The sequence below is a fragment of the Erythrolamprus reginae genome, chromosome 1 (assembly GCF_031021105.1).
Source record: "Erythrolamprus reginae isolate rEryReg1 chromosome 1, rEryReg1.hap1, whole genome shotgun sequence".
NCBI classification, from domain to species: domain Eukaryota; kingdom Metazoa; phylum Chordata; class Lepidosauria; order Squamata; family Dipsadidae; genus Erythrolamprus; species Erythrolamprus reginae.
Window position 1 is genome coordinate 169,197,323 of NC_091950.1, and position 26,230 is coordinate 169,223,552.

General features: G+C 44.4%; 1 protein-coding gene across 1 annotated transcript in view; it reads right to left on the reverse strand.

Annotated features, from left to right (window-relative positions):
• The window catches only part of VWDE (von Willebrand factor D and EGF domains), a 332,452-nt gene that overhangs the window by 117,270 nt on the left and 188,952 nt on the right, over nt 1–26,230 (reverse strand). The window contains exons 17-20 of the mRNA XM_070753903.1: nt 19,995–20,245; nt 18,637–18,856; nt 4,976–5,113; nt 2,461–2,613 (exon numbers count right to left, since the gene is read on the reverse strand). Coding sequence (XP_070610004.1) covers nt 2,461–2,613; nt 4,976–5,113; nt 18,637–18,856; nt 19,995–20,245 — 762 coding nt within the window. The remainder of the gene's footprint in view (nt 1–2,460; nt 2,614–4,975; nt 5,114–18,636; nt 18,857–19,994; nt 20,246–26,230) is intronic.

Consider the following 26,230-nt stretch of genomic DNA (forward strand, 5'->3'; position numbering starts at 1 on the left):
TTATCCTGGGAGGGCGGCATCCCATTGCTGCGCCCAGTTGGTCCTGGGAGGGCGGCATCCCATTGCTGCGCCCAGTTGGTCCTGGGAGGGCGGCATCCCTTTGCTGCGCCCAGTTGGTCCTGGGGGGCGGCATCCCATTGCTGCGCCCAGTTGGTCCTGGGGGGCGGCATCCCATTGCTGCACCCAGTTGGTCCTGGGAGGGCGGCATCCCATTGCTGCGCCCAGGTGGTGCTGGGAGGGCGGCATCCCATTGCTGCGCCCAGTTGGTCCTGGGAGGGCGGCATCCCATTGCTGCGCCCAGTTGGTCCTGGGGGGCGGCATCCCATTGCTGCGCCCAGTTGGTCCTGGGAGGGCGGCATCCCATTGCTGCGCCCAGGTGGTGCCAGGGGCGGCATTCCATTGCTGCGCCTTGGATGTGTGCTGGGAGGGCAGCATCCCATTGCTGCGCCCAGTTGGTCCTGGGAGGGCGGCATCCCATTGCTGCACCCAGGTGGTGCTGGGAGGGCGGCATCCCATTGCTGCGCCCAGTTGGTCCTGGGGGGGCGGCATCCCATTGCTGCGCCCAGTTGGTCCTGGGAGGGCGGCATCCCATTGCTGCGCCCAGTTGGTCCTGGGAGGGCGGCATCCCATTGCGCCCACGTGGTGCCAGGGGCGGCATTCCATTGCTGCGCCTGGATGTGTGCTGGGAGGGCGGCATCCCATTGCTGCGCCCAGGTGGTGCTGGGAGGGCGGCATCCTGTTGCTGCGCCCAGGTCGCTGGTCTTGCTATTGGAGCAAGGACCGGTACGGCTTGGGGGTCGGTTGGGGACCCACCAGGCTTGCGGAAGCCTGCGGTGGCTTCACGCTGTGTGGCTCGCCACGTATGTGGTGCGGTCTTCGATCCCCTGGGGATCTTTGTGGGTCGTGGGTTTGGGTGGGCAGTGTCCTGTGGCCGCACCCAGGTGGCTGGTATTGCACTTAGGGGGCAATGACCTGTGCATACTGGGAGGCCTGGCGCTGATCATCCAGGCACGCGAAGACCTGCGAAGGCTTCGTGAGGTATGGCCCACCACGCAAGTGGTGTGGTCAGAAATATTACCTAGGCTTGTGTGGAGGGACGCCTCTTCCCTTAGGGCCATTCACCGGGCTAGGCGACGGGTGAATAGGGCTATGGGTAAAACGGTTAGGGAATTGGGTGGAGTGGTAGTACCCCATCCCCTTATCTCAATAGACCGGCCATGGCTTTACCGGGATGATGGCGTTCACCTGTCTGAGCGGGGGAACGCCATTTTCTTACAGGACCTGCAGCGGTCTCTGCGTGAGCTGGCGCAGCTAGAGGGGGGAGTCGGGGGGCCAAGATAGAGATCTGACCCCCACTCCTGTGGCAGGTTAGGGGCGGAAAACTGGGGTGGTTTAGCAACCGCGCGTTCTCCCTTGGGCATCTTTGGGGATGATTGACAGGTTCTCCGCAAGCTCATGGAGGGAGTTTCTGCCTGAGCAGCTGGGGGGAACCTGTCTTTGGGTCCTGCACCTTTAATTCCCCGATTCGGGTTAGCCGGTGGGACCCCCCTCATGCACAGCATGGCAGAAAAAGGTCGCAGGTGACGGCCTGGCCCTCACCTGGACTTGCATCGAGATACGCCCATGAGTTGCCCAGGAATGTTTGTTGGCATAACGTCATTTCCGCCCCGGAAGTAGTTGTTTGACCCTGCAGGTCCATTTCCGGGTCATAGTTGTTTATGCTAATTTATGCAAAGTATTTGAATAAATTATGCAAATTTATGTTAATAAAAATGACCCAATTTAAATCCAGCTCTTGTGTCCGTGTCGTTACTCCGTCTCTCCAGCAAAGCAAGTAAGTTGCACATTTGCTTAGTGCAATGTGCAAAACCAGCCAGCATAAGATGTACATGGTCTCACATACAACTGTTTTCAAACAGACAACTTTCTGAGAAGTAAGATTGAGAAAAAGGTTTTCTAAAGATTTCATAGTCAGAAACAAGACATTGCACTAGGTGACTTTGTTTAAAGCCCAAAGAGTGCTATTTATGACTTTAAAGAAGAATAGGTATGACTTATGACTGCAAACCACAGGCTAAGGCAAAAATCCAAACCAATTGATAATAGGAGTCTAGTGCAATTTCTTTTTCCTAATCGAGTTATATTCTGAATATTTTATATTTTGTTAATTAGTAGATATGCCAAATGGAACTGAGTGAGACAGGAATCTGGTCATCACATAGCATCAACATTGCATCTTCTCAAATAACTTTTTAAGAACCTTGGCCACAACTGATTGCCCGCTCAATCCGATTGTCTGCTCTATTTATTGTACAAATTTCATTTATGTTGTGTTGTGCTGTGTTTAAGCGCTCTCAGTTTAGGTAGATATGCTATGACCGCTTAGGAAAATAGTTTTACATAAGAGCTGACAGCTCGGAGCAGAATTCTCTGACACCCATCTAATTAGACTATACTTACCGTGGACCTTGCTGGTATTAACATACTTAATTGCTGACAAAGTCCTTGCTTCTTGGCCTTTCTCAAGCTGTTTACTTTCACTTGTTTTCCATTCACCTTTGATATTATGATGATTAGTAATGAAAGCTTCTATTCTGTCAGCAAAGTCTTCAGCTGCAATGATAGAAAGTGGAGGTGAAAAAAGGCATGACATTTGTTTTTGCTGTGATTATTGATGGAGGTGAATGCTAACATCATATCACATTATCCTCCAGGTTATTTATCCCTCCCAAGACAAGTACGGAATCAAAGAGATTGAATGAGCTAGCATCTGGGATTTCATTAGAACAGGATCTCATTTAATACCCACACATAGTGGAGGATCAGACCATTCAAATGGCAGGTGTACAGCTGGAGCAATGAGTAACACATTTGCTTGACCAATTCTAAAAGAAAATCATGCTGGCTTGACTCCATCTGCCTACCCATGGATGATTGCCAAACTATACCACACCAACTCCAGGCAGCAGCTGGCTCAAGAAGAGTACTTTGGATACCATTGCTTGAAGTGCTCAAAGAAGTAAATCAACTAAATTGTCCATCGGGGACCATTTAAAATATTAATTTCCTCCAGTAAGTTACAGAATGAATGTTCCATTCATTGGAGTCATGTTTCAAAGCAATTAGCTACTGGCTAGCTTTATTGGAAAGGTATGAGTGAGTATTTTAAATCAAATGCAAGAAACAGTCAGTAGTGGTGATGCTCTATACTTGAATTAATAAAAATTTTAAATTATAGAAAGCGGGGGAAGAGGAGATTCACTGTATATATAATAAATAGTGGAATCTGATTTGCATAAAGGGAGGAACCATTGTTTAAATCAAAGTGTGTTGATTGGTTAAGCATGAAAGGATCTTTCCCCAACTTTAAGGCAGGTGTATAGAGACATCATATTTCAGAGCCATAACTTTTTCTTTATTTATCAATGTCACTGAACATTTGCTATGAAAAAAGAATTTTGCAACCAATAACACTTTCATTACTTCTGTAAGGTAATTTAAATGAGTGGTGTACAACTGCTATATCAGATGAAGCATTTTAAAATCCTGAGAGTGTACAAATAAACAGCCACATTTCAGTTAAGGGCAGGATTTTACTTAGGCATTAACTGAATCTTTCTTTGTCATGCTTAACAGAATTAATTCACACAAGAACACCAAAAACACTTCAAGGCAACCACAAATGCCCTGAAACAAGGCAAAGACTGGAAAATAGTTTCTATAAGGTAAAACTGTAAACCAAGGGAACATGAATCAATATTACAACAGATTGTTCATGTTTTCTAGGATTTTTCAGCTCTAAGCCATTGTTTTTGTCTCCATACATAACCTGTTGTTTATATAATTAACAAAAGAGGAGGAGGAGGAGGAGGAGGAGGAGGAGGAGGAGGAATGCTCTTGAATAATCCATTTAATTGTTTTCAGCACTGAAGGTTAATAGTCAGGTATACATGATCAGAAAAACCAGGAAGGCAGGCGGGCACATCCTCAGGAGCAATCATAAATTACTTTATGCATAATGAAGTAAATGATTTATTGAACTCCCTCTGTAACACAAGCTTGGGATTCTCTGGGCATTTTTTTCCTTGAGAATGGGGTTAATATAAAAAGTGCTATCCATGTCATAAACTTGTTTAACAACTTATATTAATTTACTGAAGAAATAATAAACTTGTATTGTATTGATGTCACATCACCACCCTGAGTCCGTCAGGAGATGGACAGCTTATAAATCTGAATGAATTAATGAATTAATTAATATTTCAGAAAAGAAAGAACAATTAAGAACAAGGATAATGTAAAGCAATCATGCTTAAAGTTCGAAAGTTTGAAAGACTCTAGAGGAAAACTTAGAGAATAAATTCAGAAATATATTTTAATGAAAGAATGAGGGAAGAATAATATCAAAGCATCATTGCCATAGTTTAAGTTAACCAAAAAAATAATATTGGACAACATCAATATTCTACTAACACACTTCTATGTAGAAACTAGATCTTAGCCTTTCTATCTTTCCTGTGTTCCCATATCAGGATGACCAGAGGAGGCTACAAATGAAAGTTAGATTCAGTAAATTCCTACTTATGTGTCATATCTACATTTTCTCATGCCCCTTGATGAAGGCATTAAATGTTCTTTGTATGCATAGTCATATTATAGAAAAGTAGATAGTGTTACATGATATACATTACAGCATAATGAAAATCTCTACTGTTCAGACAATTTATCAGAATACCAGCATTATAATATTTGGGCTATAAACATAAAAAATATGTAGATATTCATAAGCAAAACACATATTGAGCAGTGTCTAGTTATCATGCCATATGGTCTACCTTGTTTCTGCATATAGTGTGCAAATAAGATAAATGAACACACATGTATTGCATTATTTTAACTCACAAAATTTATTTTGGGGTTCAGCCCATTACAATTGTTATCTTAATTACTGTAACATCAGTAACAAAATACTCACATTTACAATTTTTACCATCACCTTTCATCCCAGCAGGGCAGCTGCCACATTCAAAAGACCCCATAGTATTTGTGCAAGAGACATCAGGAAAACAAGCATTTGCTTCACATTCATTTATATCCTCTTGACAAGTATGCCCTGTGGCAAAAAATAAAGCTTAGGTTAATAAATAGAAAGATGTTGCTACTGCTGTTTAATCCTTTGCTTAAATCTCCATACACATTAGGCAGACTTCCCAGAAGTAAGGTTGGTGAAGATGTCGGTCATTTGTCATTGAAAGCCCCCCAACAGATACACCTGATGTTGCAGTTGTCTAGTGCCACTAGTGTACAGTTTCCCCAAATGTTAAACTGTGAATGTTAGCCACTCAAATAAAACTAACATACTCCTAAAACCATGTTTCATTATCACCCCTCCGGGTACAGTGTTCCCTCTAATTTTTTTGGGGGGTGGGCGGAAAAGTATAGTGTCTGAGCTGCAGTCCCTTTGAGACTGGGCGGCACATAAATAAATAAGTAAGTAAGTAAGTAAGTAAGTAAGTAAGTAAGTAAGTAAGTAAGTAAGTAAGTAAGTAAGTAAGTAAGTAAATAAACAAACAAACAAACAAACAAATAAACAAACAAACAAATAAATAAACAAATAAACAAATAAACAAGCAAACAAGCAAACAAGCAAACAAGCAAACAAGCAAACAAGCAAACAAGCAAACAAGCAAACAAGCAAACAAGCAAACAAGCAAACAAGCAAACAAGCAAACAAGCAAACAAGCAAACAAGCAAACAAGCAAACAAGCAAACAAGCAAACAAGCAAACAAGCAAGCAAGCAAGCAAACAAGCAAACAAACAAGCAAACAAGCAAACAAGCAAACAAGCAAACAAGCAAACAAGCAAACAAGCAAACAAGCAAACAAACAAACAAACAAACAAACAAACAAACAAATAAATAAATAAATAAATAAAACCAACAAACCTGTTTTGCCTCAGAGAATTTCAAAATAAAATACTGTACTGTGTGTCTATAACAGTGAGCTCATAATAGGGCAACTCTATCAATATCAAAATGCCACTTAAATAGTTGAGCTAGTTTCAAACTAGATTTTGATTTTCTTTCTCTCTTCCTTACTCCCATTCTTTTTCTTTCTCTTTTCCTTCCTCTCTTTTTTTCTATCTGTTTCTCTCTCTTCCTCTCTTCCTCTCTCTCTCCTTCCCTATCACTCTTTCCCTCTCGGCTTCTGAGCAGGTTTGGAAAACTCTGAGTTGATGATGATTTTTAAGTGAGCGATTGCTCACTGCTCAGCTTAGAGGGAACTATGTCCGGGTATATGACATTTGTGATGAAAATACTACTGGGAATTATGTAATTGTGGGCTACAAATTAGTCCTCAGGTTTTAATATCAGTTTGATTGAAATAAAGAAACAGCTGACAAAGATTTCCATGATGGAAGCTGCACAAAACGATGTATGAACTACAGATCCAACACTTGTAAGAAAGACAGAAAGCAGTTTATTTGTTTCTTCCTTTGTTAAAAAAAGATAGCTGCTCATCTCACTAGAAGTGACTTAGGGTGGCATATAAAGAATAAAGTAAAACCACAATATTAGAAAATTATTATAAAAACAATAATTATAAAAATATAATTAGTAAAAATTAAAGAATAATGAAAATGTGAAACTATTATCTTTGGAGACACAAACTGTTCTCCTATATCAGTCACTGTATATCAACCTAAACAGAGAAAGTTTGAACACAGAAGATAAATAACTTTTAAACAAAATTTTTACTGTAGAGTTTAGGTTCAGGTATTTTGTGTCTGAAGGCAGAAAAAAGTAAAGCAACCACATATTAGATATAATAAGGGATCTACCTTAAAATATTGCTGGTTCTCTGCAACACTCTCTTCAAGAGAGATGACATAACCAGGTCTTAAGGCTCTTCCTAAACATTAACAGGAATGGAGCTAATCTAACTTGGGGAGTGTGGGTGGGGGAGAATAAAGCAAGCATCATGGCAGGGAAGGTCCCTGACCGATTTTACTCCCATGTAGAGCGCTATACTGTAGAGATCCCCAGCCCCTGTTCCATGGACCAGCACCAGGCCATAGGATGTGAAGCCCCATCCATAGGATGCAGGCAACATGCAAAACCACATTCCCTTCAGCCCACATGATATAAATTCAGACACTTTGAAGCTGGCATGTGTTTGCAGGAGAGGCGGAGTAACGATACGGACACAAGAGCTGGATTTAACTGGGTCATTTTTATTAAATTAAATTAGCATAATTTATTCAACTAAATTAGCATAAAATTAGCATAAATAGCATAAACAACTATGACCCAAACAATGGACCTGCAGGGTCAAACAATTGCTTCCGGGGCGGAAAAGTTACGTCACATAAACTTCCTGGGCAACTTATGGGCGTAGCTCGATGCTAGTCCAGGTGAGGGACCCCTCCCTCACCTGAGACCCTGCCATGCACTTGCATGAGGGGGGTCACGCCGGCTAACCTGTAACAGGGGACTTAAAGGTGCGTGACCCAAAGACAGGTTCCCCCCAACTGCTCAGGTCGCTTCCACCACAAGCTTGGAGAGAACCTGTCAATCATCCCCAAAGATGCCCAAGGGAGAACAAGCAGTTGCTAGACCACCACCCAGTTTTCCGCCCCTAACCTGCCATGGAGCGGGGGTCAGATCTCTATCTTGGCCCCCCGACTCCCCCCTCTAGCTGCGCCAGCTCACGCAGAGACCGCTGCAGGTCCTGTAGGAAAATGGCGTTCCCCTGTTCTGACAGGTGAACGCCATCGGCCCGGTAAAGCCACGGCCGATCTACAGTGATGAGGGGATGGGCCACTACAACCCCACCTAGTTCCCTAACTATCCGTCCCAGGGCCTTATTCACTCTACGCCTCACCCGGTGAATGGCCCTAAGGGAAAGGGCGTCCCTCCACACGATCCTTGGGAGGATCTCTGACCACACCACTTGCGTGGTGGGCCACACATTGCGAAGCCGTCATAGGTCTTCGCTCGCCTGGACGATCAGCGGTAGACCCCCAAGCAGGCACAGGTCATTGCCACCAAGGTGCAAGACCAGCCATCTGGGCACAGCCACAGGATGCCGCCCGCCCAGCAAAGACGGTAGGAGGCCCTCCCACCGCATACCTCTGCGGCCCATCCAAACGACCGTGACCCACCATCCCAATGACAACTGGGTCCCGATGGCGCTTCTGGCTGCTGAGCGGCCAGCCCAAAAAACCATGCTGTGGCCACACAGCAGCGCCGTCGGTTTCGCATTGGTATGGGGACCTGCAAGAGGACACACACAGAGAGGTTACCTAGACTAAGCCCTGCCTAGAATCCTCAGCGGGCCTAACTTAACCCAAATATGCGGCCGATCTCCCGAATCCGATGGGCTGGGAAACCAGAAAGTGCCGCGCTAGTGGCGCCGCCGATATGGAACGAATGCGTTCCATAACCGGCGGGATCCATGCCTACCTGGGCCATTGCCCTGGACACTAACACCCAAAATTGGTAACGGGTCAGGGGGGTACCGTCCCAATGCCTAAAAAGGTACCCTTGCAAGCTACAATAAAGCTGTACGGCGGCCACCGGACACACCGACTGGTCGGCGCCCGCACTAAGCTGGATACTAACCCCTCTGTGCAGCTGATCCGTCTTAGAATGCCTAACGACAAGGGATACACACCCCTGCCTAAAGGCCAGATCAGCATACTGGAAGGCGCGGAGCAATGTGTCAGCATGAGACGATGCCATGGCCTCGCTGACCCTGAGGGCCCCAAAAAACATGACACAAGTCACTGCCCTAAAAAGACGGGCCTCATAGAAGAAGGCACACAGACTGTCAAAAGCCCCATTAATCAAGGACAGCTGCTGAACCATCAGAGCCCGACGAGTGTCACCAGGGGCCCCCCCTTGCTCCCTCATCCAGCCCTCCAGCATCTTCCGGATGCGGAAGTCACCTGAAAAATCCGCAACCCCCCCCCACCTTGGACAAAAAGGCGAGGCCGGCTAACCGGGACCTAATAGTCCTAACTGACAGGCCACGCTGCCTAAGCTGGACACAAAACTCTGCCAGGTGCTCAACAGGGGCAGGCCAACTAAGGGGGTAACCCCTACCCTGCCTGAAATCCCCAAACTCCTTACCTGCACGCTGGTATGCCCTGAGGGTGCCGGGCGCTACAGATAGGGAGATTGCCCTGGATGCCTCATCTCTCCACCGCTCAGGAGCCCCCCCAGACTCAAAAGGTGGCCGGGGAACACCTCTGGAGACTCTCGGGCCCACGGGGCCAGGGTCCGAAACCTGGACAACTGACCACGGGACAAGGCGTCAGTGACCCCGTTATCCAACCCGGGGACATGCATAGCCAAAAGCAATGTGTTTAGGGACAAGGACCTGTGCACAAAATGGCGGACAAGCCGCATGACCCTGTCGCTCTTAGAGGACAGGGCGTTCACAACATGGACAACCGCTAGGTTGTCGCACCAAAAATGCACAGTAAACTGCTCCCCCCAAAGCTCTAAGGCCACTATCAAGGGGAAGAGCTCTAAGAAAGTCAGGTCCTTAACCAGAGAAGAGGCACTCCATTCCGGAGGCCACGCCGACCAGCACCACTGGTCACCTAACACTACCCCAAAACCGCAAGTCCCCGCAGCATCGGAGCAGAGCTGCAACTCAGCTTCCAAAAGAAGCTCGTGCCTCCAAAAAGACAGGCCATTAAACCGGTCCAAGAACTCCCGCCACACTCGGAGGTCAGCCCTGACCCCCGCGCAGAGGCAGGTACGATGATGGGGCAAACGTAGCCCCTTCATCGCATTGTACAATCTCCTTGAAAAAGCCCTGCCGGGAACTACCACCCGACAGGCAAAATTGAGTATCCCCGCTAGTTCCTGGAGCTGCCGGAGAGTAACCTTCCGGCAACCAAGAACCTCATCGAGCTTTCCTTTAATTTTAAGTAACTTATCGTGGGGCAATCTAGAAGATTGCTCCTCCAAGTCCAATTCAATACCGAGGAAGGTAATCCTGGTGGCGGGGCCTTCAGTCTTCTCAGAGGCTAAAGGCACCCCTAGCTGAGCACAAAGGGCTTCGAAGTCCCGCATTAGAGCAAAACATTGCTCCGAACGCGCAGGCCCCGCCAACAAGAAATCATCAAGGTAGTGAACGACCGAGCCCAGACCACTGTGCCTCCTGAGCGCCCATTCCAAGAAGGTACTAAAACTCTCAAAAAGAGAGCACGAGACAGAGCAACCCATGGGTAAAGCTCTGTCCACGTAATAACCTCCCTCAAAATGGAAGCCCAACAGCTCAAAGTCGTCTGGGTGTATGGGGAGGAGCCGGAATGCGGACTTAATGTCGCATTTACCCATAAGGGCTCCCACCCCACACTTCCTAACCATAGCCACGGCAGCATCAAAGGATGCATACCGGACTGAACAAAGCTCGTCAGGAATGCAGTCATTCACTGACTCCCCTTTTGGAAAAGACAAATGGTGAATGAACCTAAATTCACCACTCGCGTTTTTGGGGACCACACCTAGGGGGGACACCCTAAGATTCGGGAAGGGCGGCTCCAGGAAGGGCCCAAGGACCCTGCCCTCGGCCACCTCCTTCCGAATCTTTTCTCTAACAATGTCTTCATGTCCCACGACCGACCTGAGGTTGTCGGACATGAAGACCTTCCTAACCCCCACGTAAGGGATCCTAAATCCCTTAGAGAATCCTAGCAAGAGAGCGACCGCTCTCGAGCGAGGGTGGTAGTCTTTTAACCAACCCTCAAGCACTTGTAAATTAATTGGGCTGGGCCCCTTTACCCCCAGCTGGTGGGGGAGGCTTTGGGGGACCCCCACCCTTCTTTTCCGCCCCTTTCTTGGGGCGGGGGCACACGGAAGAGGCATGGTTCCCCCCACAATTACCGCACGCATGCTTATACCTGCAAAAGGGATGAAAACACCCCCTTTTGCGGCAAACTCATGGCATGCCGGGGAAGCCCCCTTTCCCACTCTCCCCGCAGCCGCCTTGGCTGGCGTGGAAGCCACGGGCTCCTCTTCCATGAAGTGACCGCTGTCAGTCCTGTCACAACCCTCCTTGCCGGACATATACGTGGCCTGGAACCAAAGGTTCGGGACCACCATATCCCAGGGCAAGGAGGGGTCATGGGCTACGCGCATCCCAAACCCCTTATCATAATGCCTCCAAATGGTACCTCCGTACTCGAAGTTAGCCCTGGCAATTAAATCAATGTATTTAAGCAGAGCAGCAGCCCTAACCGGCTGCCTCTGAATCACTACAGATGCGAAAGTCAAGAAAGCGTACAGCCACGAGCTGAAACACTTTGTGACCTTCGTTTTCTTCACCTTTTCCCCAGGCACGACATCTTTGTCCTGCTTGGGGACCTCCCTATTTAAGAGGGAGAAGAGGTCCACATACTCCCCCCACCAAATTGCTTCCTTCACTGATGAGTGGAGGTGGTACCCAACGGGTGTAGCAGGCAGCCCACAAGGGATGGCCCCAGGCTTGATGCTGGCGAACGGGTCCCACATGGTGGAGACCCCTGTTCCCAGCACCCCTAGCCCCGGTGGATACACCAAAGGGGGCGGGGGCATAATAGCAGGCGCTGGAGAGATCCAACCCCCCACCCCTGCCCCAGGTGGGAAAGCTACCCCCGGTGCAACAGCCGGCGGGGCCGGCGGGGACCAAACCTGACCACATGTGCCTGAAGTGGACCCCAAAAAACTAGTGCCACTCCCCAACGCAGGCGGGCTAAACCCCGGACCCTGCACGGGGAGAAGCGGTGTAGTGGCTAAGTGTGGTGCAACCTCACCTGCCCCAAATGGGGTGGAAGACATCCACAGAGGGCCCATCCGAGCGGGGCCCTGGAAAGCTGACATCTGCCCCGACTGGGCCATCTGCCCGGCCTGGGCCATCTGCCCGGTTTGGGCCATCTGCCCGGTTTGGGCCATCTGCCCGGTCTGGGCCATCTGCCCGGCCTGGTCCGCCTCATCTTCTGGATCCCTTCCCCAGGCCGCCGATGCAGCCAGGGGGAGCCCGCCTGGGCCCGCTCCGGACCGCCAGTGCTCCAAGTCATCGAGCCTCTCCAGGACCCTGGCCCAAGATAGAGAGGGAGAAACCTCGGGTTGAGGGGCTGTGGGCATAAATCCCACCGCCCCCTCAGACGGGACCACCACAGGAGGCCCCTCCATACCAGCCCGAGCCCAGGCAGAAGGCCTCAAAGCCCTCCTAGGCCGAGCCACCGGTTGGGCCGGGGGCCCCCGAGCTTGCCTCTTCTTTGGGGCCATACCTTTACAGTTAATACAGACTCTAATATTAAACCTGACCCAAAAAAGGCCTGAGCCGGGAAGCAAGGCCGGCCTAAGCACAGTAGGCCTCACCAGGAAGGCCAATCCATCCCCCTCAGCAGTGGGAGTAAGGCCTCACTGCCCACCGCTTCAGCAAGGGGGCCCGGAGGAAATAGCCCACCCTAAGGGCTCCCTGTATGGCAAAGAAATGCCCCCCAACCTCGAAGGGGAAACCAGGCCACACCCCCCAAAGGGCACCCCCCCACGCCCCCGATCCCGGGGGCAACCGGAGGGTCAAACCGGAGCAGAGCCCAGCCGATGCTGGCTCCGCCACTGGAGAAGCAGCACCTGCCGCCCAAAATGCCGCCGACACTCCGAGAGGCCTTTTCGCCAACCAAGCAGGCCACAAAATGGCGGCCGCGCACGAGGCCACACCCAAAATGGCCGCCGCGAGCAGAACTGACAAGCGTCTGCTTGGGGCGATGGTCCGGGCGAAAAGGCTGAGCCTCGGGCCTGCCCGCCCTTAAATAGGGCGAGCAAGCCCCGCCCGGACCAATCAGCAGCCAGGCCTATGCAGGCCCGACTCTCGGGCGAAGTCTCCCATCGCGAGACTTCGCCCGAGAAACAAGATGGCGGCCGCCATGGGGTCCGGTGTCTTCCCGGCCCCTCCCACAAACACCGCCGGCGGGTAAGTCCACCGGCGCTATTATCACAATTGTATTTCTTATAATTATCATTATTTCCTAATGTTAAATTTAATATGTATTCCATGCCAGTTGCCAGTGCGCATTTTTCCCATTATAAACATTAAACTACTAAATGAACAGCATAGGTCATATTCTAAAGTTGTAGGTAAACATGTATATAGTAGAAAGGATTGCTTTTTTCTTGGACTATGTGGGACATTTCTGGGTAGAAAATATTTGAAGAGGAAGATTTATTGAGATATCCACTTTTTTATATGTCTAATGTTACTAAACCAAAAAAGAATCCTTCCCCTCCCCCATCTTTGATGAGTAAAAACCTATAAGAACAATGGATGACATTAACCTGGTACTAAAAGAATCTCTTTAATTTTATCTATTGTCTCTCACAATATCTATTATTTCCCACAAGAGCAGGAAATGATGGCAAGTCAGGTCATATGAGTAAGAACACCTCTATTTATCCCTAAAAGCACCAAAAAGTATGAAGGAATGCTTGATTCAGAGAAACAAGTTAATCCACCCACCCCAAATACACAAGTACCTGATTTCAGGGTCTTTAGGAACAAGATTGTTCTGTCTGGCTCTCTGGTAGAATCCTCCCAAAAATTCACAGGTACAAATTTCAGACACACACAGGTTTGAAAATTCAAAACAATGTTCTTTATAATGAAAATTCACTTAAACTAAGCCCTCTTTTGGTATAGCAAAGAGCACTTGTCTCCAAACAAACTGGTAATTTATACAAGTCCCTTATCAGCTCTGTGATACTTAACTTGCAGCTGTGAGGCAATTCATAGTCCTTCTTTCACAAGGTGAAACACACTTTGCTCTGTTTTAGTTTCAAAGCGGGGAAAAATCAGCACACAAAAAGTCAAAGTCAGTAAAGCAGTCACAAAATACAACGATCAGATAATCCTCCACAATGGCCAAACCCACAGGCTGCTATTTATAGCAGCCTCACTAATTACCACAGTCCCACCCAACCACAGATGACCTCATTTTCTTTGATAATAATCTCTCAGTTGTTGTTGCCTATGCATCGCTCTCTGCATGCGTGGCTGTATCATTAACTCTTGTTCTGAATCCAAGGAGGAGCTAGATAATTGATCTCCTTCTGAGATGTCTGCCACAATCTCCTCCTCCCTGTCACTCATGTCTTCTTGGTCAGAGGAGCCTTCATCAGCAGATTCCACCAGGGGCAAAACAGGCCTGCAGCATGTGGATGTCTCCCCCACATCCACAGTCTTTGGGGCAGGAGCTGGGCCAGAGCTAACCACAACACAAGATGATGAAATGCAGCTATGCTACAAATACTGAGACAGACAGTTCACGATAGGAAAATGTGAACAACATAAAACTCATTAATATCATGGTTCTAATTTTAAAACTTAGTCGAGGAATCCAAAATATTTATAACAGTAGGAAAAAATAACAAGGATGCCAGCACCATTTTCTGGACACAACTGGGCAGCTAAAAATCACTTGTGTGTACAGTACTACTAGGTAGAAAATTCTAAAAATGTGCAAGATCCTTGGTACATATGATCATAGTGGACTTGAATGCTGAAGTGATGAATGTTGAATTAATCCATTCTCATTTTTAGTTCCCAGCCCTCCCAAACGTATCGTAGATACAGATAAAGAAAATGCAAGTCAGTAAATGAAGCACTCTGGCTACAGAAAAGTTAATCATAGGAAGATAATTTACATATTTAGTATAACTCAAAAAAGAAACCACAATCTTAGCAGGGATTCTCTTTATTGTCCCATGTAATAGTTTCATTTAAAAAAAGCAAATTGAGATAAATCTCCAGGATACTTATCTGTTATTTGTCTGTGGTATAATTCTTTTGCTGGAACATACAGTACAGTGGTACCTCATGATACAAACCCCTCGTGATATGAATCCCTTGTGATACGAACCCGGGGTTTGGAAATTTTTTGCCTCTTCTTACGAACTTTTTTCAGCTTATGAACCCACCAGAGATCGCAAAATGGTGCTCTGCTGGGCGCCGCCACCCAGCTGTCACCTTTTAAAACAGCCGGGGGGCTTCTCGGCATTCTCCCGAACCTGAACTTTTCGGGTTTGGGAGGCTGCTGAGAAGCACCGCCACCCGGCTGTCACCTTCTGAAACAGCTGGGGGGCTTCTCGGCATTCTCTCCAGTTCTGGAGGCCGCCGAGAAGTGCACGGCTGTTTCAGAAGGAGCTCCGCCTATGGAATTCCCTATTGGGATTCCCCACCTTCTTTCTAGCCTCCAGATCAGCCGAAAACGCCACCGCCGATCGCAAAAACAGCGCTCCGCCGAGCGCCGCCGCCCGGTTGTAACCTTCTGAAACAGCCGGGCACTTCTCGGCGGCCTCCGGAACCCGAACCCAAACTTTCGGGTTCGGCATTCGGGAGAACGCTGAGAAGCCTCCCGTCTGTTTCAGAAGGTAACAGTCGGGTGGTGCCGCTTCTCGGCGGCCTCCCGAACCCAAAAAGTTCGAGTTCGGGAGATTGCTGAGAAGCCCCCCGGCTGTTTTAAAAGGTGACAGCCGGGCGGTGGCGCCCAGCAGAGCGCCATTTTGAGATTTTTTTTTTCTTTTTGCACGGATTAATCGCTTTTACATTGTTTCCTATGGGAAACAATGTTTCGTCTTATGAACGTTTCGCCTTACGAACCTACTTCTGGAACCAATTAGGTTCGTAAGACGAGGTATTACTGTATATCCAACTGTCTATGTTAACACATTTTCAGATTTGATGCAAGTAAATAATGACAACTGGTCACTAATTGTCTATGACCAGCTGATCTAAAATTAGTGTACTTTGGCAATAGGCACATTCCTCTTCCTAGAAGTGAAATTGCACATGCTCTTTTGGTCACAAATTTTTCCTCAATCAACACATACCACTGAAGCAATGCACTAAATGTGTGTGTTTTTCACAAAGTGAAGAAAAGTTTTATAAATATGGCTCATTTTGAAGTTTATGCTTTTCATGTGTATTTGTGTTTTGCTGCTACTACTAAGGACCGATAGCAAACATATGCACTAAATACTTTGAATATCCAAAAGTATGTTTGGAATGAGGTCCAATGGGAGACTTCATTATGGAACTTTAAACCACAAAAGATGCACTATGGACGTGCACTCTGTGTAGACATTTCCATTGCTCGTGCTCATTTTTTAATCTCTGCCTTCTCTTTGTTCCCCTGTGCACATCTGTAATTGCTATCATCCTGTCAGTGACAGCAAAATGGGATTTAGTATGCAGGGTAGTTTTGCATGCACAACAGTGCTTCCTACACTTTTAGTAACGAGCTTCTTTAGGGATAATATTTAAAGTGATCTCTGAAGAGCAAGTGTTTTGTTACTACTATCTGTTTGCTATCATTTGTAAAAGTGTGATGCCATAATGGTCTTGTCACTTGAGCAGTGCAGTGTTACTTGCTCATTAGATTATTGATGGTTTTCTGGGGAATTGAGACAAACACGACTTCAAGAAGCTTTATTGCTGTAACAGAATCTGCCCTAGAGTAAAATCATCTACCTCTCAGTTGGTTTTCAGCTCCACTTGCATATAATTTTTCACCTGCTATTAAAATGCTGAATGAAATAGGAATGCCTCTCAATCATTTCTTTATTCCTCCCCCCATTTACCCCATGTTTGCTATTTTCAGCTCAGGAAGCAGCTGCTGAAACAATGAATATTTTATTTAAATGAACTAGAAAAAGGAGAGTAATTGAAGCAGGTGTCTTTCTTTTTCTTAGCAGGCAATATCTTTATCACTATGTTCATGTGGATAAAGAAAACAAAATTAGCAGACTAGCATCCAATGAAAATGTAGGAAAGCAATTGCTTAAATTTAAGTTTATTGGGAAATAGGGATGTTTTTTAAAAAAAATACTGCAGTGAAGAGCTTCACACTATCTCCCAGGATATGATTTTCGTATACTTTGACTTAAACTAACTGCTTTTAGGTTTATGAATTAGGTGGTACCCAGCTTGTAGGAGTAAAATAGGAAAAATATTGTGTTAATGTACTATTATCAACCATAGATCTTTGACAGGGCAGTGATGGCAAACCTATGGCACGGTGCCACAGGTGGCATGCAGAGCCATATCTGCTGGCACACGAGCCATTGCCATAGCTCAAATCTAACGTGCATGTGTGTGCTGGCCAGCTCATTTTTGACTCAAACAGAGGCACTGGGAGGGCATTTCCGGATTCCAGAGAGTCTCTGAGGTATGGGCAAGGGCATTTTTACCCTCTCCTGGCTCCAGGGAAGCCTTTGAAGCCTGGGGAGGGCAAAACATGAACCTACTGGGCCCACCAGAAGTTGGGAAATAGGCTATTTCCAGACTCCAGAGTGCCTCCTAAAAGGCGGGAAAGCTGTTTTTGCCCTCCCCAGGCATTGAATTATGGGTGTGGGCACTCGCAGATGCACAATAGCATGCGTGCACACTCTTTCAGCACCCAAGGTAAAAAAGGTTTGCCATCACTGGTATAGGGCCTGCAACCTGGCATCCAACATAACTCCTATTTCAGTACCATGTTGCTACTTTAGTTTTTCTCCTCCAAAAAAGCATAACAGCTCTTGTGTCAGAGTGCGCACAGTTTGACTATGTGAAACAACCCAGGAGCAAATACAATAAACAGATATTTATATTTAAATAGTGGTTTTATGTACAAAGAATATATACATACACATACTTTAGTCATACCTCAAACAAACAGCAATTACAGCATGGAGAGAGAGAGAGATACATCCAGTGAAGAGCTACCAAAATTTTTACTATCATACTGTGGGCGTGGCTTATGCAGGATGCCCTGCATTTTCTTTCAACATCTTTCTGTGCAAATTGAGTGCTCTGGGCTGGAGCTCCATTTTTGCTACCCCGCTGTGTTCCCCCCTGTCCAGGCAGCATCCCACCCCTGGATACGCCCCAACAGGGCCTCTTAATATTATAGGCTCTTATTTATTTTATTTATTTATTATTTAGATTTGTATGCCGCCCCTCTCCAAAAACCTTGCTGACTCATTCCCAGCATTACATCACTGTAGCAGCTGGTCAGTTCTTAAATCATTACTCTGACATCTTGGTTGTCCTTACTTCTACTTATCCTAAACAGATTCTAAAGACAAATGAAGATTTTGAGTATCAGATAACATTGCTCTCCCATACAGTATACTATGGAAAATGGAAGTTCTAGTTCTAGTGTTAATGTTTAGTAAAGAATTAGATTTCACGAACAGAACGAATGGATGGATGGAAATATCCATCCATATATATACTGTAGGTCAACTAGATTTATATAATTCTAAACTATTATCAATGGTTTGCAAAACACAGTAATTGGCACCAGATGGTCACTTATATTGGCTGGTGAACTTTTTCTTTTTCTCTCTTGAAATAACATCAGCTTATCAGTTTTAGTCTTCCATTTACAAACAGCTGCCACCAAATGCTTGCCCTGAGGGGGGAAAAATATTTTTGGCTTGGGGTCCATGGCTTTATCAAAGGAATATTTTTTGCCATAATAAAATTATTTTTTCTGTCCTAATAAAATGATTCTCAATTTTTATTTTGAATACTACATTTATAACCTAATTGTGTCAAAATTAAACATGAAGAAAAGAGATTATGGACACAACTCACCTTTCCAGCCAGCTGGACATTTGCACTTGTAGCTGTCTATTCCACCAGTACAAGAACCAATACCACATGGATTTGATTCGCAATGATTATGGCTGTTTTGGCAACGGTCCCCTTCAAATTCACTTGGACACATACACAGATATTCCCCAACACCAGGAGGGAAGTTAATGTTGGTGATGCAAGTTCCGCCATTAAAACAGCCACAAGGCTTCACTGAAATCTACAAAAGGCAACAATGTCTTGTATTTAAGCATGCATTTTATTACTTTACATGCAGTAAGGATTACTGAAGTTCCTATGAAATGATATATGTAAGAGTGATTTGTGGCTCAAAATGTAACAGTAACAATGCTAACATTTATTCCCAGAAAGAATTTCTCAGTATTCATAGGTGATAATGAGAAACAAAAATAATGATAAATACAAAGCTGCCACTTGAAAACTAAAAGTGTCTGTTCATCTTTTTTTCCTTTCTAATATATAATAGAATTTTTAACAATCTTCTAATGTTATAATGTTCTCCATCTCCCTCCCTCTTATGATTGGTTAAGAGTCAATAAATACAAAGCATCATGATATAAAGATATCATTGACTTTTAGACATCACAAAGGAAAAAAGGACCAATTCTGCATTTGCCATTCTTAAAAGCAACTGGTTACTTAGCATAATGTATACATTGGTCTTGACCGCTCAATGAATCTAGCTCCTAGGGGTTTTGTTGTTAATACCTCCAGGTTCTGCATAAATTTTATATCCAGTGATCTGAGTTAACATTTATTTTATACAATTCCCTTAGCAATTATCCATGTTAGCCAGCCTCTTTTAGCTGTAAGTTTCTTCCTCCTGTGCATTTGCATTATTAGCAAATGCTACTGCAAAATTAATAGAACAGCTTGCTATAAAGGCAAAGCAGGAAAGCATGGCAAAGATACCAACGTTAGGGAGTAATGGTATAAGGGGGGGGGGAGAAATCCTACAAAAATATTGTTGCAAATGAATTATAATTTTCCCTTTATAGCTAAAACCAGTCCTATACATCATGGTGCGTTTTTCTTCAAAGATCCACATGCACACAGCAAGTTTTAAACAGATTAATGAACCATTAACTAGCCTGGCAAAAAAAGTGATCGTTCAGGCAGCAATTGATACAGACCCCTTTCTGATACATTGAATATATGGGATTCACTTTCTCCAGGATATTTATTAGATTAATTCATCATTACTGCTACAAATGATACTGTTCACTCAATTGAAAACAGTTGAAGTCTTAAAGACAATAACACATTATGAACTACTGTTAGAGCAAACAAGAGCCTACAAACTAGTTTTTGAAGGATTGTAAGATCTCATTCCCTACCTGCACTGAATGTCTGCTTTGTGCATTGCATTCATCAGATACCGTGAATTCAAAACTCTTCTCTTCTCCAGAATGGACCTGCCAGATGAGAAGGCCAGCAGGAGAGAGGGAAGCTTCTGGAGGGCCAGCTTCTAAAGCAAAAAGTAGGGCTGATCCCTCAGGATCTACTGCTTGCAACTGATAAACAAAGGTTTCCCCTGCAAACGTTAGAAGCTGATTGGATGGGGCCAGAAACACAGGTGGCAGGTTGTCTAAATGAAACATAAAAAACAGCCAAAATTAGAGGGGTGTTACTCTAGGGCAGTGATATTTTTTGCCCACACTCATAATTCAGTGCCTTCCCCCATGCATGCACGCACAACCTCCCCTGACCTCCGCCCCTGGTGCATACACGCAGACCTCACTGAAGCCCCCAGAGCCTTTGGGTGGTGAAAAATGGGCCTACCAGAATACCCGGCTGGTGACTGATCCCCGGCCCGTTTTGCCGCAGGGCCAGGGAGACATGGCCCTTGGCGCAGCCGCCATCTTGTTTTTTGGCCGAGATCTCGCGAGATTTCGTGAGATCTCAGCCACCTCTGGGAAGGCTTCGGCCTTCCCGGTGATGTCATCCAGGGGCGGAGCCTGCAGCCCTATTAAAGGACTGGACAGGCTCCAGGGCCTCCTTTTCGCCCTGGATGACAAGAAGCGAACACCCACTCACCCACTCTATCTTCCAGTGTGCCAGTGAGGGTCGCCCCTAGGGGGCCGAATAGGAATTTTTGGCGGTGGCGGTATTTTCTGCGACCGTTTTTTTCACCTATTCCACACTGCAGTGATGGATAGGCGGTTAGGGGGTGCTTTGCCCCTATTTAGGCTAATTGGCATACCTTTGGTTCATTTGGGTAGGCAGGTTAGGGGCGGAAAACTGGGTGGTGGTTTAGCAACTGCGTGTTCTCCGTTGGGCATCTTTGGGGATGATTGACAGGTTCTCTCCAAAGGCTTGTGGTGGAAACGACCTGAGCAATTGGGTCCTGCCCATTGCTTTCCCCTTGTATGGGATAGACGGTGGGACCTCCCACATGCAAGTGCATGGCAGTGAGTCAGGTGAGGGGGTGGCCCCTCACCTGGATCAGCATGGAGCTACGCCATATGTTGCCCCGGAAGTTTTTCTGATGTCATTTTCCGCCCCGGAAGTAATTGTTTGACCCTGCGGGTCCTTGTTTAGGGTTAAAGTTAATTTATGCAAATTTATTTAAATAAATTATGCAAATTTAATTAATAAAATGACCCATTTTAAATCCAGCTGTTGTGTCCGTGTCGTTACTCCGCCTCTGCTGCAAATTAAATTCTGAACTTTAGATAAGCCCATTGTGCCATTTTTCGCCTTCCCCAGGCTTCAGAAGACCAAAAATCAGCTGGCCAGCGCGAACATATGTGCTGGAGCTGACATAGGGCAACACCTCAGATGCTCTCAGATGTGGCTCCATGTACTACCTGTGGTACCTGTGCCAATAGATTTGACATCACGGCTCTAGGGAATATGGTTTTAAGAAAAACTGTAAACTTTTTATTGCAAATGACAAGCAATTTAACAATTCCAGCTAGTAATTTGGAAGAACATCATCTATATCTAAGGGGTTAAACATATCTGATAAAATTAATACATTTACGGCTAATGAGCTTTTCTTCAGAAAAGCTTTTTTTTTTTTTCATTCTCTCTCTCCCTTTTCTAATCAACAAAACCTTTAAAGAAATCAGAGTTGAAATGAGCCCCTCAAGTGATTATCTAATATAATGCAGAGAATGGAAATGCACCAACAGGTTTTTCTGGTGAGGAAAAAAAAACCCACTCATCTTATTTTCATATTGCAGAAAGTGATTAACATCTGAATCTGAGTGAAGTGGCTGTGCTGAATGTTAACAAATGGAAGACCAGTTCTACAGTCAGAATCTTACCAGAACTTTAGTGAATTTAAATCTGTGTTGTGTTTTTCTGCTGGAAATGTACCGTGTGAATATTTTTTTTAAAAAAATAAAAAAAATAAATCAAAATAATCTGTCCTGACAATAAGTTAACAGTGAGGAAAAAACCTTCAATTTACCTAAAACTATTTGATGAACATTAGTACATTGGGTGGTTTTTGAAGTGGTACTCGTGATCAGGGGTGGATGTTGATTTTATATATTATGGTCAAAATCAGGTCTTTTAGAGGACAGCAACCCATCAAGAAGGAAAACCAGAAACAAATCTCTCTCTGCCAACCAGCAACTCCATTTTACAAGGATTTCAGTTGAGCATGTTGTGATCCATCCATGACCTCACAGCCACCATGGACCAATATAGCTGAATTCAAAGAAATTCTCTTAGCAGTGGGGTGCACTAGAGAGGCAGGAAACATCCCATCTAAAGATGAAGCATTGTTCATCTCTAGGTACCTGTCAGCCATGTCCCTTCTCATCCTATGCACATGCTTAACTAATAAATGGGATAGAACATGTTAGTAATGATCATGTTTACTTCATGGGACTCTGATGAAGGTAAATAGGATTTCAGTTAGAATAGAATAAAATAGAATTCTTTATTGGCCAAGTGTGATTGGACACACAAGGAATTTGTCATTGGGGCATATGCTCTTTGTGCACATAAAAGAAAAATACATTTGTCAAGAATCATGAGGTGCAACACTTAATGATTGTCATAGGATACAAATAAGCAATCAGGAAACAATCAATATTAATATTAATATAAATCATAAAGATACAAGGAACAAGGAACAAGTTACAGTCATACAGTCATAAGTGAAAGGAGATGGGTGATAGGAATAATGAGAAGATTAATAGTAATAGTAGGCAGTGAATAGTTTGACAGTGGTGAGGGAATTATTTGTTTAGCAGAGTGATGGCGTTCAGGAAAAAACTTGTTAACATGGCAAGTCACCACCATGGACTCTACCAATGAAGGGGCAAGATTTTCATGTAGCTAAGCAACTTTTTTCAACAACAAAAAAGTAGTCTGGGAGACAGAAGGGAAAGGGGGGACATAATCGAAACATTTAAATATGTTAACAGGTTAAATAAGGTTCAGGAGGGAAGTGTTTCTAATAGGAAAGTGAACACAAGAACCAGGGGACACAATCCGAGGTTAGTTGGGGGAAAGATCAGAAGCAAAATGAGAAAATATTATTTTACTAAAAGAGTAGTAACAGGAACATAGAAGATTGACGGCAGAAAAAGACCTCGTGGTCCATTTAGTCTGCCCTTATACTATTTCCTGTATTTTATCTTAGGATGGATATACGTTTATGGCTGCTTTTGGGGTATTTGCCATCCAGCATAAGAGAAGTGCAGGTGTTTTCCCTCCTAGATTTGAACTCATACTTGTTTTTACATTTTTTTTTCATACATCTTTTAATCTTCCTACATTGATTCTGCAGGCTCTGCTAATCCCTCATCCAGGCACTGAGAGTGACGAAGGACTTACTGTAGAAGAGCACATTTCTATGAAGGCCGCATTGCTGACCTTGTTCAATCATCTTTTGATAATACATGCCAGGTTCTGCTTCCTATCCACCACTAAACTGTAGCTAACACATTTGTATTACAGATGGACCTTTTTTACCTTTAGATTTTGAGAACAAGGTCACATCAATCAATCACCAGGATCAGCCCTTCCCTCCAAGGTTGGCATTTTCCCATCGGAACAGGGAATGTAGCCCTATATTTCCCTATCTGTCCAGCTGGAAGAATGAGGAACCAAAAACTACAGAATTCAGAAAGGCAAAATGTAATGTTCAGAATATATTCAGAGTTCTTGAAATATAAAATAGGAATTTTTCAGACTTTCTCGTTTATAGTTAGTTTTATAAGGTAGGCTTTGAATATTTTGAAACAGATTTTCCCATATTTCTCACTCAGCCTCACCCACAGGCTAATTTGATTTTTATGAGGTAGGCTGTTAACTGATTTGCTTGTTGCCATCCTTCCATTCCTTTTCCAGTCTCCTCATAGATTCTTAGAAGACTACATCTCTCTTGGCCTATCAAAATTGAGCTCCTGATACTTTTCAGAATGATTGTGGGATGCTTGGAAAGAAACAGGAGAGTAAATATAAACAATACAGAAAAAGTTAATCTACTGGCAATGCAACCAAGGTGGCAAGAAATCTGAAAAGCAGCATTCTGAATCATTCAAAGTAGTTGTCTTATTTAATTCACTATAAACGAGGCTTGGACATTCCTCATCATGTTGTTTTCAAAATTCTGTATTAATCACTAGACTAGCTTTAAAGATCAAGGAAGCAAGAAATGCACAGAACTAAAACTACATTAAATTCTTTACATTTGACTGAATTCTGAGTAGTTCTCACTTCTTGTATCAGCAAGGCATAGACTGATGGATTAAGGGCATTCACCAGTCTCAAGAGGTTTCTATTTGCAATCTGGCAGTGGAACTCATTGAGTCTATAGCTTTCTAATCATTTCCTCTTACTATCTATCACAAACCAATTAGGGGCTTCCATGTCACAAGCCTCCTAATTTTCTACACAGGCAATCCTCACTTCGCATCTAAAATTGGGAGTGGCAACTTGGCCCTTAAGCAAAGCAGTTGCTAAGTGAAGCCATAACTGTTTATTATCTTCAGCTTTCTTTTCCTTTACAAGCCTGCAAAGGTTATACTGTAAATGGAAACAATTTTTTTCTCCATTGCAATAGTAAACAGTCAATAAACAAGCTGCATCTATCCAAACAAATGGCTCTTAACACTTTTACCCAATCAATCCAATCATCAGAAACAGGAAAGAGGAGAAAGGAATCCAAGAAAGAGGAGAAAGGAATAATAATAATAATAATAATAATAATAATAATAATAATAATAATAATAATAATTATTATTATTATTATTATTATTATTATTATTATTATTATTAATTAGATTTGTATGCCGCCCCTCTCCGAAGACTCGGGGTGGCTCACAACAACGATAAAAACAATATTATACTGGCACAAATCTAATATTAAAAAAAACTAAAAACCAAGAACAGTCCCAGAGTTGTTAGGTAGGCTATGATGCCTCCATTCCTTGAACATAAGTATCCCATTCTTAAAGAACTTGGCTTTTCTACCCTGAACTCCATGATATGTTCCAAGAGATCAAGAAGGATTGCTGCTAAACTCTGGGTATACTAGAAATAGCCCTGTTAGTAACTAAAGCCCAACACTTTTTGAGAAGAGGTCTGAAGCCTGGAAATCATTTTGCCTCTCTGGCAAAACAGTGATTACCATAATTGTGTGCCATAATAGTAATATTAGAAAGTGAAAACTTTTATATAATCACAAAGGTCTAAACTGCTTGGCCTTGCAGAAATCAGGATGGCCTTCTCAATAATAATAATAATAATAATAATAATAATAATAATAATAATAATAATAATAATAATAATAATAATAATAATAATAATAATAATAATAATTAACAACAATAACAACAACAACAACAATAATTTTATAGCCTGGATAAATATTAGAAATACAGTGGAACTGTTCTTAAGAATGCCTCTACTTAAGAACTTTTCTAGATAAGAACCGGGTGTTCAAGATGTTTTTGCCTCTACTTAAGAACCATTTTCTACTTAAGAAGCCCGGGATTTTCCAGGAAATTTCCCAGGAAATTTGAGAGCGGCACAAAAGGCTAGCCAGTTTCCTGCCATTCCCCCTTTAATCCCGGCCATCTCAAGCTTTTCTGGGCTGCCAGAGGAGTGTCTTGGTGGCACTTAAGAAGGCTTCGGTAGTCCAGACAGAACAAAGCATTTTCCTTTCTCTGGGCACTTGGAGAGGGAACAAACCTCTTCCAGAGCCCAGAGAAAAGAAATGCTCCCTTCACTCTGGGCATCAGAGGAGTCACCACAGTGAAGGAAAGGCACTGGCTACACAGCGAGCAAGAGGAGAGGGGAGCCCTTCAGCATGGGAAAGAAGAGGCAGCAGGAAGCAGCAGAGCAGCAACCAGTGTATGGGAGCCAGTGCACGGGAGGCAACCTCGCACTGGGTGTATGGGAGGCGCGTGCTCCTCCTCGCCACCTCAGAGTCCCTCTTTATTTTTTTTAAGCCTTAAAGTTTTGGATTTTTTTTATTCCCCTCACTACACCTTCTTCCTTCAGCAGCGACTATACTTCTCCTGTTCTTCCTCCTCCTCCCCCAACCCAAATTCCGACCTTTTATTTCTTTCCAAATGGGTTTGCATGCATTATTTGCTTTTACATT